At 44.7% G+C, this 20,242-nt stretch overlaps 1 protein-coding gene across 2 annotated transcripts in view; it reads right to left on the bottom strand.

Annotated features, from left to right (window-relative positions):
- The window catches only part of cnksr3 (cnksr family member 3), a 106,643-nt gene extending 89,275 nt beyond the window's left edge, over positions 1-17,368 (bottom strand). Inside the window, exons 1-2 of one of the 2 annotated variants that reach the window (XM_055639988.1) lie at positions 17,153-17,368; positions 16,954-17,044 (exon numbers count right to left, since the gene is read on the bottom strand). In XM_055639988.1, coding sequence (XP_055495963.1) covers positions 16,954-17,005 — 52 coding nt within the window. In that variant the 5' untranslated portion in view covers positions 17,006-17,044; positions 17,153-17,368. Of the gene's footprint in view, positions 1-16,953 lie in introns of both variants that reach the window. The other variant, XM_055639989.1, reaches the window with a different exon arrangement.
- Between the last annotated feature and the right edge of the window lie 2,874 nt (positions 17,369-20,242).

The raw sequence follows: 20,242 nt of genomic DNA on the forward strand, positions 1-20,242 counted from the left end.
AAACGGATGCACGTGTCAAAATGAAAACTGCATCAGTGCAGGGTGTTCCATTCAAAACAAGGTTGTAAAAATTGCTGAAGAGACACACAAAAAGCTGGAGTAACATTCATATGATGAGCGCTTGTCGGCACTGGGCCTGTACGCACTGGAGTTTAGAAGAATGAGTGGGGACCTCATTGAAATGTGCAGAACAGTGAAAGGCTTGGACAGAGTGGATGTGGAGAGGATGTTTCCACTAGTGGGAGAGTCTAGGACTAGAGGTCATAGCCTCAAAATGAATGGACGTCCTTTTAAGAAGGAGATGAGGAGAAATTTCTTTAGTCAATCTTTTTTTTGCCACAGAAGGCTGTGGAGGCCTAGTCAATGGATATATTTAAGGCAGAGATGGATGGATTCTTGATTAGTACAGGTGTCAGATGTTATGAGGAGAAGGCAAGAGAATAGGTGGGAGAGATAGATCAGCCATGATTGAATGGCGGAGTAGACTTGATGGGCCAAATGGCCTAATTCTGCTCAGATCACGTATTATCTTATGTAACTCAGCGGGTCAGACAGCAACTGGAGAAAAGAGATAGGTGGCGTTTTGGGTCGAGACCCTTCTTCAGACAAATTGCTAACAGTTTGAAGAAGTAACCTATTAACAAAAAGAACTTCCCTTTGTGCTTTAGGAATTTCACATAGAACTAAGTGATTTTCACATAAATGTAAAAACGTATACTGTGCTTGCAGAATGTTGCTGGGAATCCCAAGATAAAAACAAAATGCAGAAAATGCTCAACAGGTCAGGCCACAGAGGGAAGAGAAACAGAAGTAATGATTTACGTCAAAGATCTTTTGTCAAAAACTTCAACATTACAAGATTTATTTTCCCTTCAGCCTGAAATAACTACAAATAGACAAAATGCTGGAGAAACACAGCAGGACATGAAGCATCTCTGGAGAGAAGGATTGGGTGACGTTTCGGGTGGAGACCCTTCTTCAGACGGAGAGTCAGGGGAGAGGGAAAAGAGAGATATCTCTCTACATCACCATCTATATAGAACAAATGAATGAAAGATATGCAAAATAGTTAAGATGAAAAAGGAAACTGGCCATTGTTAGCTATTCGCTAGGTGAGAACGAGAAGATGGTGCGATGTGTGAGAGAGGGACAGAGAGAGTGGGAATTCAGGGGTTAATTGGTTAGAAAAATCAATATTTATACCCCTGAATTGTAAGCTGCCCAAGCAAATATGAGATGCTGTTCCTCTAATTTAACTATTTCTCATTGCACAAACGTTGCCTGACCTACACCGTTTCCAGCATCTGTTGCAATCCCCAGAGTACTAATTCCTTATAAAAAACGTGGCATTCACCAGATCTTGAAATTTAGAATAAGCAGCACAAAGGAAAATATTTAGGCCATTTCAACTGTCTTAAAACCACAGCTAATCCATTTGAGAAATACTTTATGCCAGTTAATGAGCTGCAACACACGATTCAGAATGACTAGCTAGTTCTTAACCTCGACAAGAACCCAAACAAGGTTCCAGAACATAAAGAATAAAGCACACTTGTATTGTAAATTTTGGTTCCCAAGGTAGACACAAAAAGCTGGAGTAACTCGGTGGGTCAGACAGCACCTCTGGAGAAAAGGAATAGGTGACGTTTCTGTTCGAGACCCTTCTTCAGCATTTTATATATCTTCGGTTTAAACCAACATCTGCAGTTCCTTCCCACACACTTGGTTCCCATGATAATCCTTTCACGCTAACACTTTCAGACTTTGAACTTTGATCTTGTGTGTCTCACTGTCATGCGAATTCAGTACTGCTAATTTCAACAAGAATCCACACATCAACAGCTCAAGGTTTACCATTGCTCACTTTTGTTGTCAAAGGGGATTACGTAGTGAGATTTCGAGCACCTTTTGCCCCAGTCGCTAACAGTAAAACTAACGTATGCTCATAACTTAATACTTCATATGAAACTTACAATTCAACAGTTGGTTACCTTCATTTTGTGATTAATAAAACTATTAGCTACAATCTTACGAGTGCAAAGACAGAAAACATACAAAGTTACAGACAACTTTAGATTATAGTTTTACCAGCGTCTTTTCAAATTGTGAACGTTAACTTCCAAAAGCAACAAAGATTCAAATTCCAGTATCGTTTTGCTTGCTAAAGTAAACCCAATGCGGATGAAACGGGCTGCAATAAGAGCCACACTCCAGCTCATGTGTTCAAATGTCCTCTACATCCTTCCCAATAGACTTACAAAGATGTGTAAGAAAGAACTCAGGATGCTGGTTTAAATCAAAGGTAAACACAAAATGCTGGAGGAACTCAGCGGGTGAGGCAGCAAGGGCTTTCTGAAGTTAGAGAAGTCAATGTTCATACCACTGGGGTGTAAACTACCCAAATGAAATACGAGGTGCTGCTCCTCCAATTTGCGCTGGGCCTCACTCTGACAATGGAGGAGGCCCAGGACAGAAAGGTCAGATTGGGAATGGGAGGGGTAGTTGAAGTGCTGAGCCACCGGGAGATCAGGTAGGTTAACGCGGACTGAGCGGAGGTGTTCAGTGAAACGATCGCCGAGCCTGCGCTTGGTCTCGCCGATGTAGAAAAGTTGACACCTGGAACAGCGGATACAGTAGATGATGTCGGAGGAGGTGCAAGTGAACCTCTGCCTCATCTGGAAAGGCTGTTTGGGTCCTTAGATGGAGTCAAGGGGGGAGGTAAAGGGACAGTTGTTGCAGACTATGAATATTTTGCCAGAACTAGAGAGTCTGAGCTTGAGTGAGAGTTGTCTGGGATGATTCCCTGGAGCGCAGGAGAATGAGGGGTGATCTTATAGAGGTGTATAAAATAATGAGAAGAGTTTTACAGCAGAGATTCGTGATTAGTACATGTGTCAGAGGTTGTGGGGGAAAGCAGGAGAATGGTGTTCGTAGAGAGAGAATAATATGCCATAATAATGATTGAATGGCTAAATGTACTTAATGGGCCGAATGGCTTATTTCTACTCCTATCACATGACGTTACGACTAGATCGGTTAGATGCACACAGTCTCTTGCCCAGAGTAGGTGAATCGAGGACATAGGTTTAAGGTGAAGGGAAAAAGATTTCTGGATTTGTACATAGTTTTTCTCATTGACTGACTGTATTTGGTTCTGGTATACTAGAACCAAACTGTTCATTGTTAGTTGTTCATAAATAAGTGAAATAACATTGTTATGAGCTATTAAAGTTGCCTGGGGTAAACGGGACGAAAAAGGTTGGGAACCCCTGCTCTAGACTCCCACTCCCTGAATCTCAGTATAAAGCAGGGTCTCGATCTGAAACGTCACCCATTCCTTCTCCCCAGAGACGCTGGCTGTCCTGTAAACCAGCATTCCTACAGTTATTTTTACTTCACAAAATAATAACAGTGCATGATTATTTAGCAATCATGACTTTAAATATGTACCATTATGATATGGAGTCAACACAATTATATTCTTTACAACCCAAACTTTGATTCATCCAACACGTAATAAAAATAATTGTTTGGCACAAGCAATGATTATGTTTGTTAAATAACTCCCTATGATTGTAAAATCTTTGCAAGCAAGAACAAGGCATAGAAATTGGACAGGAGGCCATACAACCCCTCAATTTTTTCAAGAAGGAACTGCAGATGCTGGAAGATCGAAGGTACACAAAAATGCTGGAGAAACTCAGCGGGTGCAGCAGCATCTATGGAGCGAAGGAAATAGGCGACGTTTCGGGCCGAAGCCCTTCTTCAGACTGATGGGTGGTGAGGGGGGAGAAGGAAGGAAAAAGGGAGGAGGAGGAGCCCGAGGGCGGGGGGATGGGAGGAGACAGCTCGAGGGTTAAGGAAGGGGAGGAGACAGCAAGGGCTAGCAAAATTGGGAGAATTCAACGTTCATGCCATCAGGACGCAAGCAACCCAGGCGGAATACGAGGTGCTGTTCCTCCAATTTCCAGTGTTGCTCACTCTGGCAATGGAGGAGACCCAGGACAGGGAGGTCGGATTGGGAATGGGAGGGGGAGTTGGAATGCTGAGCCACCGGGAGTTCAGGTAGGTTATTGCGGACTGAGCGGAGGTGTTCGGCGAAATGATCGCCCAACCTCCGCTTAGTCTCCCCGATGTAAATCAGCTGACATCTAGAGCAGCAGTTGCAATAGATGAGGTTGGAGGAGATACAGGTGAACCTTTGTCGCACCTGGAACGATTGCTTGGGTCCTTGAATGGAGTAGAGGGGGGAGGTGAAGGGACAGGTGTTGCATTTCTTGCGGTTGCAACGGAAAGTGCCCGGGGAGAGGGTGGTACGGGAGGGAAGGGAAGAATTGACAAGGGAGTTGCGGAGGGAGCGATCTTTGCGGAAGGCAGACATAGGGGGAGATGGGAAGATGTGGCGAGTGGTGGGGTCACGTTGGTGGCGGAAATGGCGGAGGATTATTTGTTGTATTTGCCAGTTGGTGGGGTGAAAGGTGAGGACTAGGGGGACTCTGCCCTTGTTGCGAGTGCGGGGATGGGGAGAGAGAGCAGTGTTGTGGGGTATGGATGAGACCCTGGTGCAAGCCTCATCTATGGTGGTGGAGGGGAATCCCCGTTCCCTGAAGAACGAGGACATTTCCGATGCTCTGGTGTGGAACGTCTCATTCTGGGAGCAGATGCAGCGTAGGCAGAGGAATTGGGAGTAGGGGATGGAGTCTTTACAGGGGGCAGGGTGGGAAGACGTGTAGTCCAGATAGCCATGTGAGTCAGTGGGTTTGTAGTGTATGTCGGTCAGAAGTCTGTCCCCTGCGATGGAGATGGTGAGGTCAAGGAATGGTAGGGAAGTGTCGGAAATGGTCCCGGTGTATTGTAGTGCCGGATGGAAGTTGGTGGTGAAGTGGATGAAGTCAGTCGGTTGTGTGTGGGTGCAGGAGGTGGCCCCAAAGCAGTCGTCAATGTAACGGAGGTAGAGGTCGGGGATGGGGCCCTGGTACGTATTGAACAAGGATTGTTCAACGTACCCGACAAAGAGGCAGGCGTAGCTGGGGCCCATGCGTGTGCCCATAGCTACGCCTTGTGTTTGGAGGAAATGGGAGGAGTCAAACGTAAAGTTGTTGAGGGTGAGGACCAACTCCGCTAGGCGGGTGAGGGCGTCAGTGGCTGGGTATAGGTTGCTCCTCTGGTCGATGAAGAACCGGAGGGCTTTGAGGCCATCGTGGTGGGGGATGGAGGTGTATAGTGACTGGACATCGATGGTGAAGATGAGGGGGTGAGGGCCTAGAGAGTGGAATGCGCGGAGACGGCGGAGAGTGTCTGAGGTGTCTAGAACATAGGTGGGAAGGGATTTGACCAAGGGGGATAGTATGGAGTCAAGGTATGTGGAGATGGTCAGTGGGGCACGAACAGGCAGAGACAATGGGTCTGCCGGGAGAGCCGGGTTTGTGGATTTCAGATTCAGGTTCAATTTTAATTGTCATTGTCAGTGTACAGTACAGAGACAACGAAATGCATTTAGCATCTCCCTGGAAGAGCAACATAGCAAATGATTTGAATAAAATAATAATAAGTGTCCGGGGGGGGTGGTGATTGGCAGTCACCGAGGTACATTGTTGAGTAGTGTGACAGCCACAGGGAAGAAGCTGTTCCTAGACCTGCTGGTCCGGCAACGGAGAGACCTGTAGCGCCTCCCGGATGGTAGGAGGGTAAACAGTCCATGGTTGGGGTGAGAGCAGTCCTTGGCGATGCTGAGCGCCCTCCGCAGACAATGCTTGCTTTGGACAGACTCAATGGAGGGGAGCGAGGAACCGGTGGGCAATTTTCACCACCCTCTGCAATGCCTTCCGGTCGGAGACAGAGCAGTTGCCATACCATTCTGTGATGCAGTTGGTAAGGATGCTCTCGATGGTGCAGCGGTAGAAGTTCACCAGGATCTGAGGAGACAGATGGACCTTCTTCAGTCTCCTCAGGAAGAAGAGATGCTGGTAAGCCTTCTTGATCAGAGTTGAGGTATTGTAGGTCCAAGAGAGGTCATCGGAGATGTTAACCCCCAGGAACCTGAAGCTGGAAACACGTTCCACCTCCGTCCCGTTGATGTGGATGGAGGTGTGCGTGCCGCCTCTGGACTTCCTGAAGTCTACAATGAGCTCCTTGGTCTTCTTGGAGTTAAGGGCCAGGTTGTTGTCAGCGCACCATGCTGCTAAGTGCTGGACCTCCTCCCTGCAGGCCAGCTCATCGTTGTTGCTGATGAGGCCAATCACCGTTGTATCATCTGCATACTTGATGATGGTGTTAGTACCATGTACAGGTGTGCAGTCATAGGTGAAGAGGGAGTAGAGGAGGGGGGCTCAGCACACAGCCCTGCGGAACGCCGGTGTGCAGGGTGAGGGTTGAAGAGGTGTGCTTGTCTAACCTCACAGACTGGGGTCGGTTGGTTAGAAAGTCCAGTATCCAGTTGCAGAGGGAGGGGTCGATGCCCAGGTTACCGAGTTTGGTGATCAGTTTTGATGATATAATGGTGTTGAATGCTGAGCTGTAATCGATGAACAGCATTCTTACGTAAGTGTCTCTGTTGTCGAGGTGGGAGAGGGCGGAGTGAAGTGCCGTTGAGATGACATCCTCCGTACTCCTGTTCTTGCGGTAGGCAAACTGATAGGGATCCAGTGTGGGGGGTAGGCAGCTTTTGAGGTGTGCCAGGACCAGCCTCTCGAAGCACTTGGTGATGATGGGGGTAAGTGCAACTGGGCGGAAGTCGTTGAGGCTTGCCGCAGTGGAGTGTTTTGGCACTAGCACGATGGAGGTGGTTTTAAGGCACGTGGGGACAACTGCTTGGGCAAGTGACAGGTTGAAGATGTCAGTCCAGACGTCTGTCAGCTGCGTAGCACAGGCCCTGAGCACGCGCCCGGGGATGCCGTCAGGGCCAGCTGCTTTACGTGCATTAGTCCTACTCAGTGCCACGTACACGTCGTAGGGGGTGAGTGTGAGGGGTTGGTGATCGGCAGGTAGCACAGCCTTGATGGCTGTCTCTAGATTGTCCCTGTCGAATTTTGGGGAGAAGGTAAAAACGGACCGTGCGGGGCTGGGGAACGATGAGGTTGGAAGCTTGGTCGGGCAGGGCGTGGGAATTGATGAAGTCGGTGATGGCGCTAGATATGGTGGCCTGGTGCTCGTCAGTAGGGTCATGGTCCAAGGGTAAGTAGGAGGAGGTGTCCGAGAGTTGGCGCGTGGCCTCAGCTTTGTAGAGATCGACGCGCCAGACTACCACGGCACCTCCCTTGTCGGCTGGTTTGCTATCCCAATCTGGGTTTTTGCGGAGTAATTCAATGGCAGTGCGTTCAGAGGGGGAGAGATTGGAGTGAGACAGGGGAGAGGAGAAGTTGAGGCGGTTGACGTCACGGCAGCAGTTCTGGATAAAGAGTTCCAGAGCCGGGACTTTACTCGAGGGGTTCCATGAGGAGGGGGTGCGTTGGAGACGGGGAAAAAGGGTCAATTTTGTTTAGCCATCCAATGAGAACACGGGTGAGCAATGCCATGACCTCGTATCCATGGGACACAAAACATATACATTTATAGACCAATGTCTCTAAAACCACTTAAAACTGCATTGGCTACTCTAAAACTACTTAAATCAAATAGAGCAAGGAATTCTGGAATGTGATTTGAGAAATTGGATTAAGAACCATTTATCTAGGCGGCTTTGAAATATTCAGTGAACGAAATTAAGATTTTTTTTACATCTCACTTCAATCCATGATTTAAATTTTGTTGGTTAAAAATCACAAGTTTTTCCTCTTTTCAAATGTGGCGACCTAATTGGCGAGTTTAGAAGAGTTTAGAAAAGTGTTATGTTGAGGACCTCCTTCGACTATGTAGAAGACCTCGTTAGACTATATTGAAGACTAACTTCAACCATGTTGAAGATTAACTTCGAGAAAATTGGACACTGAATAGTGGAGAGTGAAGTCGACGATGTTGAAGACTATCTACAACTACCTTCACTACCCTGGATTACCTATGACTAACATGCCATCCTACTACGACCTACTTCGACTAAACCTACGAGTTTTTAAAAAAAGCCCAAAAAAACACGCTTTTTTCCATTGCAACCATTTTTTACTCGCGGACATTTTTCAGCATGTTGTAAAAAAATGGCATGACCTAGCTGAGGCCTCGAGTACACGGGGACTACTCTCGAGCATGAAGGAGAGTTACAAAAACCTCCCAGGACCTCGTGTTGACCATGCTGCGAGTACGAGTCGAGGGCAAACTCTTCTAAACTCGCCAATTAGGTCGCCACAGTTATTTTGCTGGAATTAATTTAAGATCACAACATTTAGAATGGGAGACAAACTAATGAAGAACAGAAACCGTTATTAATTAGCAAAATACAACTCAAAATCACCTGTTGATTGCACAATACAAATCTGAGCCACCTGCATATAAACAAAGCACAGTATAAACAGAGATCAGGTAGCATCTATGGAAAGAGAGAGCGTTCCACCTCCCGCTGCCTTAGCAGGGCAAAGAAGATCACCAAAGACAGCTCCCATCTGCGTTTGGACTGTTCGACCTGCTGCCCTCTGGAAGGCGCTATAGGTGCATCAAATCCAGGACAAACAGACTCAGGAATAGCTGCTTCCCGAGAATTATATCTACCATAAATTCAAATCCACACACTGGTACCGCCCAACACGGACTTCCATCTGTATGGATAATGTATGTAGCGCCGTAGCGTGCACCTATTATGTTTCTTGTTTTTTTGTGTAAAATTGTATGGCACTGAACGACAGCTTTCACTGTACTTGATAGTTTTGCATATATATCATATCAGTTATTATTTCAGGCCAACGACACTTGACTGCTTGATTTTTGCAAGAATTTTCAGTGTATATTTCTGATTTCCAGCAACAGTAGGTTTTTTTTTATTTCACCTCAATTGGATGTACTGATTGCCATCAGGCATTATTGCAGTTAAGCAATTACGTTTAACAGACTGTTGTCTACATTCTGTTCCTTTTTGTCTCCCTACACCATATTTCAAATAATAGACAAAGTTACCTCAAGGTGCGAAGGTTACACAAATCAAATCTAGTTTGTTTAACTTTGCAGTTATTCGATATTAATCGTAAAACTGCTTCTGTTCACTGTGCATTAATTACAAACTTATTAGTACTGAAGTATCTAGTACCAGAGCAAATCTAAAAAAAGAGTATAAAAGGCACATTGAGAAACACTGCGGTTTTCAGAAACACACCAAACCACATTTCTAATTTGCAGAGCCATGCAGTCGACAAACAAAAAAAATTTGGAACAGAGTACTATTCGAAGCATGTTTATTTAAACCGTACCAACAACATGGGTTTTAATGCCTATGGAGACAGTAGACTCATTTATTACGCATTGCTGATAAACAGCAGGGTACATTCAGTATTATTTCTGATTCTTCATACATCTTCCCAAGAGTCCAAATAGTGGAAGCTCCATCTCAAAGGTTTTATTAGATAGCCTTACATCCACCAGGAACTAACTGGCATGGGCAAGGGCTAAAGTTTCTGTTATGAAGCCATTTATGCTGGCTCAATCCACTGCAGTTAAATGTCCCTAGAACAAATATTCAGTTGGCAAATTAATCTGATGCCTATGTCAAACCTAATGCCTATTCACAGGGCCCTCCATAATGTTTGGGACAAAGACTCATCATTTATTTATTTGCCACTGCACTCCACAATTTTACATTTGTAAAGGAAAAAAATATCACATATGGTTAAAGTGCACATTTTCAGATTTTAATAAAGGCCATTTTTAAACATTTTGGTTTCACCATGTAGAAACTACAGCAGTGTTTAAGCATGGTCCCCCCATTTCAGGGCACCATGTTTGGGACACAGCAATGTCATGGAAGTTAAAGTAGTCTTGTTTAGTATTTTGTTCATGCAATGACTGCTTGAGGTCTGTGATTCATGGACATCACCAGTTGCTGGGTGTCTTCTCTGGTGATGCTCTGCCAGGCCTGTATTGCAGCCATCTTTAGCTTATGCTTGTTTTGGGGGCTAGTCCCCTTCAATTTTCTCTTCAGCATATCAAAGGCATGCTCAATTGGGTTCAGATCGGGTGATTGACTTGCCCACTCAAAAATTGACCATTTTTTAGTTTTGAAAAATTCCTTTGTTGCTTTAGCAGTATGTTTGGGATCATTGCCTTACTGCAGAATGAACCGCCGGCCAATGAGTTTTGAGGCATTTGTTTGAATTTGAGCAGATAGGATGTGTCTATACACTTCAGAATTCATTATGCTCCTACCATCAGCAGTTGTATTATCAATGAGGAAAAGTGAGCCAGTACCTTCAGCAGCCATACATGCCCAGGCCATAACACCCCCACCACCATGTTTCACAGATGAGGTGGTATGCTTTGGATCTTGGGCAGTTCCTTCTCTCCTCCATACGTTGCTCTTGCCATCACTCTGATACAAGTTAATCTTCATCTCATCTATCCACAAGACCTTTTTCCAGAACTGTGGTTGCTCCTTTAAATACTTCTTGGCAAACTGTAACCTGGCCATTTATTTGTGTGGCTAACCAGTGGTTTGCATCTTGCAGTGTAGCCTCTGTATTTCTGTTCATGAAGTCTTCTGCGGACAGTGGTCATTGACAAATCCACACCCGACTCCTGAAGAGTGTTTCTGATCTGTCGGACAGGTGCTTGTGGATTTTTCTTTATTATAGAGAGAATTCTTCTGTCATCAGCTGTGGAGATCTTCCTTGGCCTGCCAGTCCCATTGCAATTAGTATGCTCACCAGTGCTCTCTTTCTTCTTAATGATGTTCCAAACAGTTGGTTTTGGTAAGCCTAAGGTTTGGCTGATGTCTCTAACAGTTTTATTCTTGTTTCTCAGTCTCATAATGGCTTCTGATTTTCATTGGCACAACTTTGGTCCTCATGTTGATAAACAGCAATACAAGTTTCCAAAGGTGATGGAAAGACTGGAGGAAAGACTAGGTGCTAAGAGCTCTCTTATACCTGCATTAAGGAGGCAATTAAACACACCTGAGCAATTACAAACACCCGTGAAGCCATGTGTCCCAAACATTATGGTGCCCTGAAATGAGGGGACTATGTACAAACACAGCTGTAATTTATACATGGTGAAACCAAAATGTGTAAAAATACCCTTTAATAAAATCTGACAACGTGCACTTTAACCATGTGACTTTTTCTATTACAAATCTCAAATTGTGTAGTACATAGGCAAATAAATAAATGATGGTCTTTGTCCCAAACATTATGGAGGGCACTGTATACTAACCCCTTCTATTTGCATGTGATTCATGTCCCTCCAACCCCTACGCATGTGTCTATCCCAAATCTTCGTAAATGCCATTAATGTATCTACTTCTACCACCACCCCAGGCACTTTGTAGCTTAGCCCACCCATCTCCCAATCAACCACCCTCACCTGTATCCACCCATCACTTTTGTAGGAAGGAACTGCAGATGCTGGTTTAAATCAAAGATGGACACAAAATGCTGGATTAACTCAGCGGGACAGGCAGCATCTCTGGAGAGGAGTGGGTGACTTTTCGGGTCGAGACCCTTCTTCTGATTGTGTCTGTCCACCTATCACTTGCCAGGCTTTGTCCTACCATACCTCTCTTTCCCAGCTATTTCACCCCCTCCCCCACCCCACCCCCCCCCCAATTCTTATCAACTATAACTCAACCGTTATCAGACAACCGAGTCGTCCTCTCATTGTCTAGAGTGCGGTCCTGACCACCCATCTCCTTATTGGAAACCTGTCAACTATTTTTAATACAGACTTTACTGAATGTTGCCTTTTCACCAACTATGTTGGGCTTTTATCAAGTTATCTTTGTTCTCTTGCAAAGGGTTTGATTGACTTGATGAGTAGTCTTTAAAATGATGGAGAGCATGCAGAGTTGAAGACAAGCTTTTCCCTTTAGCTAGGGAAGATTCAAATACATGGCAATCATAAACAGAAGTTTATCAGTATGAGGGGAAGGATCCCGACCCAGAACATGGTGGCGGTGTCTATTCGTTCCAGTGGAAGTGGTGGAGGCATGCTGCATTTAACCCACACTTGCACTCTGCTGCAGGCAGGTGGTTTAATGAGTATTCCAGTTGCGGCACCATTCTAACATAGGCCTTTCCGTGCTGTAATTGTTTCTGTCATTGGCCTCACCTCACTTTGCCAGCTAGTGGGGCCCCACAGAATTCTTATCAACTATAACTCATGTCATATTGAACTGGAGTCGGCTTAATGATATCAACGGTCCTGACCATTATTTCCAATTGTAAATAATATTAGCTTTTTCTCCGACTTTAAGAGGTAACTTTGCACCAAATGCTGTGCTGTTTATCCTTTAAAGACATTGACAAAAAGCTGGATTGTATTCAGACAGGCTTTTCATTGACTGGGAGCATGCAAAGAAATGGGTGACGTTTAGGGCGGTAGACATGGCAATCTCTTTCTTTTATCACTCCCAGCCCCCCCGACCCAGTGAGTAGCCAGCTCTCGTTCCACAGATTCTGCCACCCACCCCATCACCCTGCTCATTTAGGCTTTCTTTCCCTTCTTTCTCCTCGAAGGGCCAAATGGCCTGCTCCTGCACCTATTGTCTCCTTCCACCCATATCCCACCCTTCATCTTTTCATTTAGTTCCTCTCAACTGTCTATCTAATTTTCACCTCCAGCTCTTTCTTTCGCTTTTCTAACTGCAGAAGCTGGTTTAAACCAAGACAAACCCAAAAAAGCTGGAGTGACTCAGCCATAGGCACATCTTGCAAGGGTTTGGGTGACGTTTCAGGCTTTACTGGTTACCTCTTTCTTTCCCACTCCCAGCCCCCCCTCCCCAGTGAGTAGCAAGCTCTCCCACTTTCTCCCACCCACCCCATCACCCTGCTCATTTAGGCTTTCTTTCCCTTCTTTCTTCTCGAAGGGCCAAATGGCCTGCTCCTGCACCTATTGTCTCCTTCCACCCATATCCCACCCTTCATCTTTTCATTTCTTTCCTCTCAACTGTCGCCGACTGTACGAAGTTTGTACGTTCTCCCCATGACCTGCGTGATTTTTCTTGGAGATCTTCGGTCTCCTCCACACTCCAAAGACGTACAGGTGTGAAGGCCAATTGGTTTGGTATAAATGTAAAGTCCCTAGTGCTTGTAGTTTAGTGTTGGTGTGCGGGGATCGCTGGTCGGTGCAGACTCAGTGGGCTGAAGAGCCAGTTTCCACGCTGTATCTCTAAACTAAACCAAAACAGCCGAGTTCCTCCAGCACCTTTTTTTTTGCCAAGGACATTTCACGGAATTCTTTTTGTTCTCCTAATTGCTTTAACTTGTCTTTGGTACTATATTTCTTGTGCTTCCCTCGATCCCAGCTGCCTATTCATGGCATGTGGTGCATTTACCCATTTTATTCCTCTCATGATTGTATAAACTTTATTTTGCCATCTTAGCCTTTCACTCTTACTATAACATGGTGGCCTGGAAAATTCTACAATAATTCAAAGCGATTAGCAATTAGGGACAGATGCAGCAATCACAGCACAGAGGCACATGAGAAACATTAACCACATGAGATTAAACCAGAAATAAATAATACAAAGATACATACAAAACATTTGGAAGGTATTGGCCAGCATTTTTTAAACTATGACCACAATACTAAGCCTACAGTTTTATACAAAGATTAAGCAGCCTTTCATGATACTAGAAAAAAAAATCTATGTTGTGCCTCTAGCATATATAAGCCTCTATAAGCATATGTTGTAAAATTCCGCTAATTATTTTTCAGATTTTATATCGTGAGAGTTCACTTTCTTTCCAAACTGTGGGTGGTGAATTAATTTGCACAAAACTCAATGAGCCTACTGAAGCAGGCCCAAGTCTGAAGAATTGCAGCAAATTGTAGACACAGCCCAGACCATCACACAAACCAACACTCCCTTCCATCGACACCATTTATACTTCGCGCTGGCTTGGCAAGGCCAGCAGCAAAATCAATGACGAGTCGCACCCTGGCCACTCCCTCTTCTCCCCTCTCTCCCATCAAGCAAAAGGTATAGAAGTGTGAAAACACACACCTCCAGATTCAGGGAGTTTCTTCCCAGCTGTTATCAGGCAACTGAATCATCCTATCACAAGCAGAGAGCAGTGCTGAACTACTATCTACCTAATTGATGACCCTCAGACTATCCTCAATCGGACTTTGCTGGCTTTACTTAGCACAAAACTTTATTCCCTTATCATATATCTATACACAGTAAATGGATCAACTGTAATCATGTATTGTCTATCTGCTGACTAGATAGCACGCAACAAAAGGTTTTCACTGTACCTCAGTACACGTGACAATAAACTAACCCGACACTGGAACCACTTGTTACTGTCAATGGCATCACTGAGATGAGTGTGTAATGAAACATTTCAGCAACTGATATTCAAGCAACAAGGAAAAAGACCAGGTTTAAGAGGGAACTGCAGATGCTGGAGAATCGAAGGTTACACAAAAAAGCTGGAGAAACTCAGGGGGTGCAGCAGCATCTATGGAGCGAAGGAAATAGGCAACGTTTCGGGCCGAAACCCTTCTTCAACTGATCGGGGGCGGGGGTGGGCGGGAACAAGAAAGGGAAAAGGAGGGGGATGGAAGGAGACAGCAGGGGGGCTGAGGAAGGGGAGGAGACAGCAAGGATAACAAAATGGGAGAATTCGATTTAACTCATGCCCCCGGGATGCCTGACCATTACTGATTTAACATCACATGCTACAGGATGGTAATGTGTTTTCAAATGTCAGATGACGGGGGGTGCAATGTGAATACAAGGAAAAAATATTCTCCAGAGATTCTGCCTGTCCTGCTGAGTTACTCCAGCATTTTGTCTATCCTCGGTGTAAACCAGCATCTGCAGTTCCTTCCTACACACTCCTTCCTTCATTTGATTGTATTTCCACTGATGTTACAAGATCTGCTGAGCATTCAGAATTTTTTTTTTCCCCTTTGGCTTTTATTATTTTCTGAAAATTCTGACAGGTCATTTCTCATAAAAGATGATTTCCCCCTTTACTCATCCTAAACTTGACTGAAGCTTGTGGCTGATACTTCAGTACAATCGCAGCATCTCTCACAAGTGATCATACTCAAGATTGAGCGCCAAATGGACCAGATATAATTTTATCAAACAAAGCAGAACATAAACAGCAGATGTTGACAGTCATTTTACCACCCTCCCTCAATGCCTGTGCGTGCACATTTCCCAACAGGAGGTGCCAGATTGCAGTAAACGGTGGATCACACGGACAATTCCCCTTTGGCTCCAGATTGCCTAGATCCCAAGAACAGGAACAGTCCCTTTCCACCCTCAGGCCATCTGACTCACCACAGGGACTGCAACTGTGTGACTCACAATAAAATAAATAGGCAAAATTATAATCGGTCTTCAAAACTTATTGTGTTTAGAACTAATACCTACCAGTGGGCGGGTTTTAATATGTTAAACAATACTGGGCGTAAACTTATTATGATTAGAACTAATACCTACCAGTGGGCAGTTTTAATATGTTGAACAATACTGGGCGTTTGGTGACTGACCGGGCTGTGACTACATTAGACAGTTACAATTCATAATAAAATGACACACGCTCGAAAACTCTGAAACCCAAAGACAATTCAGCCAACCAGCAGTTTATTCCATATTTAAGCGAATATGCAATGGTGACAACATGGACACTTTCAGTAAATTATTTTCATAAAATAGGATAAAGTTGTGTTGATTCCACAAGGGGCCACCCATTAAACTCGACAGGTTGGCAACTTCACCCACAATATAGACTCTGTACTCAATACACCCAACAGGGAGGGTGGTCATCAGTTATCTTTAGTCAGAGGGCGGTGAATCTGTGGGATTCTTTGCTGTGGAGACCAAGTCAGTGGATATTTTTAAGGCAGAGATAGATAGATTCTTGATTAGTACGGGTGTCAGGGGTTATGTGGAGAAGGCAGGAGAATGGGGTTAGGTGGGAGAGATAGATCAGCCGGTAAACTTTCCTTCGCTCCATAGATGCTGCTGCACCCGCTGAGCTTCCAGCATCTGCAGTTCCTTCTTAAACAACCGGTAAACTTGATGGGCCGAATGGCCTGATTCTACTCTTATTCCTTATGACCAATAATTCCTATCAAGTACAAACCTAATTAAAACGAGCGAGCAGACATGCTCGCTTTAAGACACTGCTCCATCAAAACAATTGAACCAGAACAAGTTTTGTAATCTGAAGAAAGTGGAGGCCAAGGAACTGAAACCGCCTTCGGTTAGAGTCATAAGAAAATAGTAACAACATTGCCCAGCACTCGCTGTGGGACACTAATTGAAAACACAATGAAGCGAATTTGAATTCCAAGGCAAAACACGACACACTCATTTTAAAAGACATGCAAGGTCAGTTTAAAGACTTCTACCAGCGTATATTGAATAATCAGCTGGTGGGAACAACAAAGACACTATTTTAGACAAACACAAAGTGCTGGAGTAACTCAGCGGGACAGGCAGCATCTCTGGAGAGAAGGAATGGGCGACGTTTCGGGTCGAGACCCTTCTTCAGTCGCCCTGTTGTATGAGAACAGTGCTAATTCCTGACATCTGACCCCAGTTTTTCCAAAGGAACCAGTTGTCAAGAAGCGCCGCATGCAACGGCAGCAGCTCGAAAGTTAATCCCATCCTTCTCCCCGGAGATAGACCCAGAAATGCCGGAGTAACTCGGCGGGTCAGGCAGCATCTCTGGAGAGAAGGAGCGGGTGACGTTTCGGGTCGAGACCCTTTTTCTCTCCAAAGTTGCTGCCCGTCCCACCGAGTTACTCCAGCACTTTGTGTCTGTCTAAGATAGTGTCTTTATTGTTCCCACACACAGATACATACACACACTTTGCAACCCAGCCTGTGCAAATCTGTATTTATACATTTACCTTTAATCCACTCCACCACTTGCATCGGCGTCCACTTCGTGATGGGTTCCATTGGAAGAGGGGAAACAAATGCAAAGTTTCTGCGCTGCGTCTGCACAAAGGCGGAGAGGAATGGGTGAGAGAGAGTGAGAGTGAGAGTGAGAGAGCGCCCGGTCCGGGTGCGAGTGTTGTTGCTGCTGCCGCCCGCTCCCCGGCTCACATGTTGCTAGAACGTTGCCCGGGCCGCCTTCCACCCTGTCCGTCCCTGGCCGTCGCTGCACTGCAGCCCCGCTCGCAAACACCACCACCACCACCCCGCTCAGCTCAGCTCAGCGCCGCTTCAGGTTGCAATCGCCCACACTCCCCCAATCGAAACTGCTTAAAGGCAAAGCGCTCGCTGCACCCAGAGTGCTTTGCTTATTTATTATGATCCACATCCTCCGACTTAAAAAGGAGGAGAAAGGAAGGGAAAATACACAGACACAAATATATACACACAGATACATAAATATACACACATAGATACATAAATATACACACATAGATACATAAATATACACACAGATACATAAATATACACGCACAAATACATACACACAAACACATATACACAGACACATACATATATATACACACACACACATACACACACACACACACACACACACACATATACACACACACACACACACACACACACACACACACATATAAACACACACATATATATACACACACACACACATATATATACACACACACACATATATACACACAGATACATACACACACATATACACACACACTATATATATATATATACACATATACATACAGACACAGGTAGACACAAAATGCTGTAGTAACTCAGCGGGACAGCCAGCGTCTCTGGAGAGAAACAATGGGTGACGTTTCGGGTCGAAACCCTTCTTCAGACTGAGAGTCAGAGGAGAGGGAGTTACAGAGATATGGAAGTGTAAGAGTTATTCCAGCTTCGTTGTAAACCAGCATCTGCAGCTCCTTCCTACGAAAGAAAAATACAGATCCTTACTGCAACCTCTCTAAATATCAGTGTAAAGGGATCCATCTAGCCTAGGTATAACTGCTTACAAAAAGCACCTATTTTTTTCTCCAGATATACTGTCTGCCCCACTGAGTTACTCCAGCTTTTTGTGTCTATCTTTACAAAAAGCATGTCTAAAGTCAGATCCCCACGATACTTTATTACATGGAGTTACCCCAGCATTTATGTCTAACCCCACTCCCTTGCACAGGTTGTTAGTTTGGTGAATTTACTTTCCTCACTTAAAGGCGCATGATACCACGTGTAAATAGGACAGCGTCCATAATAAATATGTAAACACTGATTACGTTGTTCACAGTACAGAAACTAATCGTGGAAGCCGAAACCATTAGTCACTTCACAGTACATGTTTTGTATATCTTTTTACTGCACAGTATCTGATTTATATATCCTTTTGACTGCATAGTATCTGTTTTCGTCACAGAGTGTGAAAACAGCCCCTTCGGCCCATCTTGCCCACACCGGCCAACATGCCCCAGGCACACTAATCCTACCTGCCCACATTTGGTCCTTATCCCTCCAAACTTGTACTATCCATGTGCTTGTCTGAAGAAAGGTCTCGACCTCAAACGTCACCCATTCTTTCTCAAGTCAAGTATCAAGTATCCTAACGTCACCCATTCCTTCTCTCCAGAGATGCTGCCTGTCCCGCTGAATTACTCCAGCTTTTTGTGTCTATCATCTTTGTTTTAAATGCTGGGATAGTCCCAGTCTCAACTACCTCCTCTGGCAACTTGTTTCATATATCCACCACCCTTTGTGTGAAAAAGCTACCCCTCAGATTACTATTAAATCTTTACCCCTTCACCTTAAACTTATGTTATCTGGTTGTTGATTCACCTACTCTGGGCAAGAGACTCTGTGCATCTTCCCGATCTATTCCTCTCATGATCATGGACATCTCTATAAGATCGCCCCTCATCCTTCTGCGCTCCAAGGAATAGAGTCCCATCCTACTCAACCTCTGCCTATAGCTCTGACTCTTGAGTCCTGGCAACATCCTCATAAATCTTCTCTGCACCTTTTCCAGCTTGTCTTTCCTGTAACATGGTGTGCAGAACTGAACACAATAATCTAAATACAGCCTCATCGATGGCTTATACAACTGCAACATGACACCCCAGCTTCTATACTCAACACTCTGGCTGATGAAGGCCAATGAACCAAAAGCCTTTTTGTTTTGTATATATATTTACAGCACAGTACCTATTATGTATATATATTTTTACCATGAGTAAAATTTATTTTGATTTTAAAAAAGTTAAAAAAATGGCAAGTTATATTTTTTAGAGACATAAGGAATCGCAGGTGTGGAATCTTGAGCAAAACACAAACTCAGTGGACCAGGCAGCATCTGTTGAAAGAATGGACAGACGATGTTTCAGCTTGTGACCCCTCTTCAGACTGGAGAAGGTCTGGATACTTTTTGGATATCTGGAACATTAATTCCCCTTCCCTTTCCACAATGGCTACCTAATCCACTGAGTTTTTACATATAGAAACATAGAAATTAGGTGCAGGAGTAGGCCATTCGGCCCTTCGAGCCTGCACCGCCATTCAATATGATCATGGCTGATCATCCCCTTAGCCACAAGGGCCACATCTAACTCCCTCTTAAATATAGCCAATTAACTGGCCTCGACTACCCTCTGTGGCAGAGAGTTCCGGAGATTCACCACTCTCTGTGTGAAAAAAGTTCTTCTCATCTCGGTTTTAAAGGATTTCCCCCTTATCCTTAAGCTGTGACCGCTTGTCCTGGACTTCCCCAACATCGGGAGCAATCTTCCTGCATCTAGCCTGTCCAACCCCTTAAGTATTTTGTAAGTTTCTATAAGATCCCCTCTCAATCTCCTAAATTCTAGAGAGTATAAACCAAGTCTATCCAGTCTTTCTTCATAAGACAGTCCTGACATCCCAGGAATCAGTCTGGTGAACCTTCTCTGCACTCCCTCTATGGCAATAATGTCCTTCCTCAGATTTGGAGACCAAAACTGTATGCAATACTCCAGGTGTAGTCTCACCAAGACCCTGTACAACTGCAATAGAACCTCCCTGCTCCTATACTCAAATCCTTTTGCTATGAAAGCTAACATACCATTTGCTTTCTTCACTGCCTGCTGCACCTGCATGCCTACTTTCAATGACTGGTGTACCATGACACCCAGATCTCGCTGCATCCCCCTTTTTTCGGCCACCATTTAGATAATAATCTGCTTTCCTGTTTTT

Source organism: Leucoraja erinacea, chromosome 8 (genome assembly GCF_028641065.1).
Source record: "Leucoraja erinacea ecotype New England chromosome 8, Leri_hhj_1, whole genome shotgun sequence".
Classification (NCBI taxonomy): Eukaryota; Metazoa; Chordata; class Chondrichthyes; order Rajiformes; family Rajidae; genus Leucoraja; species Leucoraja erinaceus.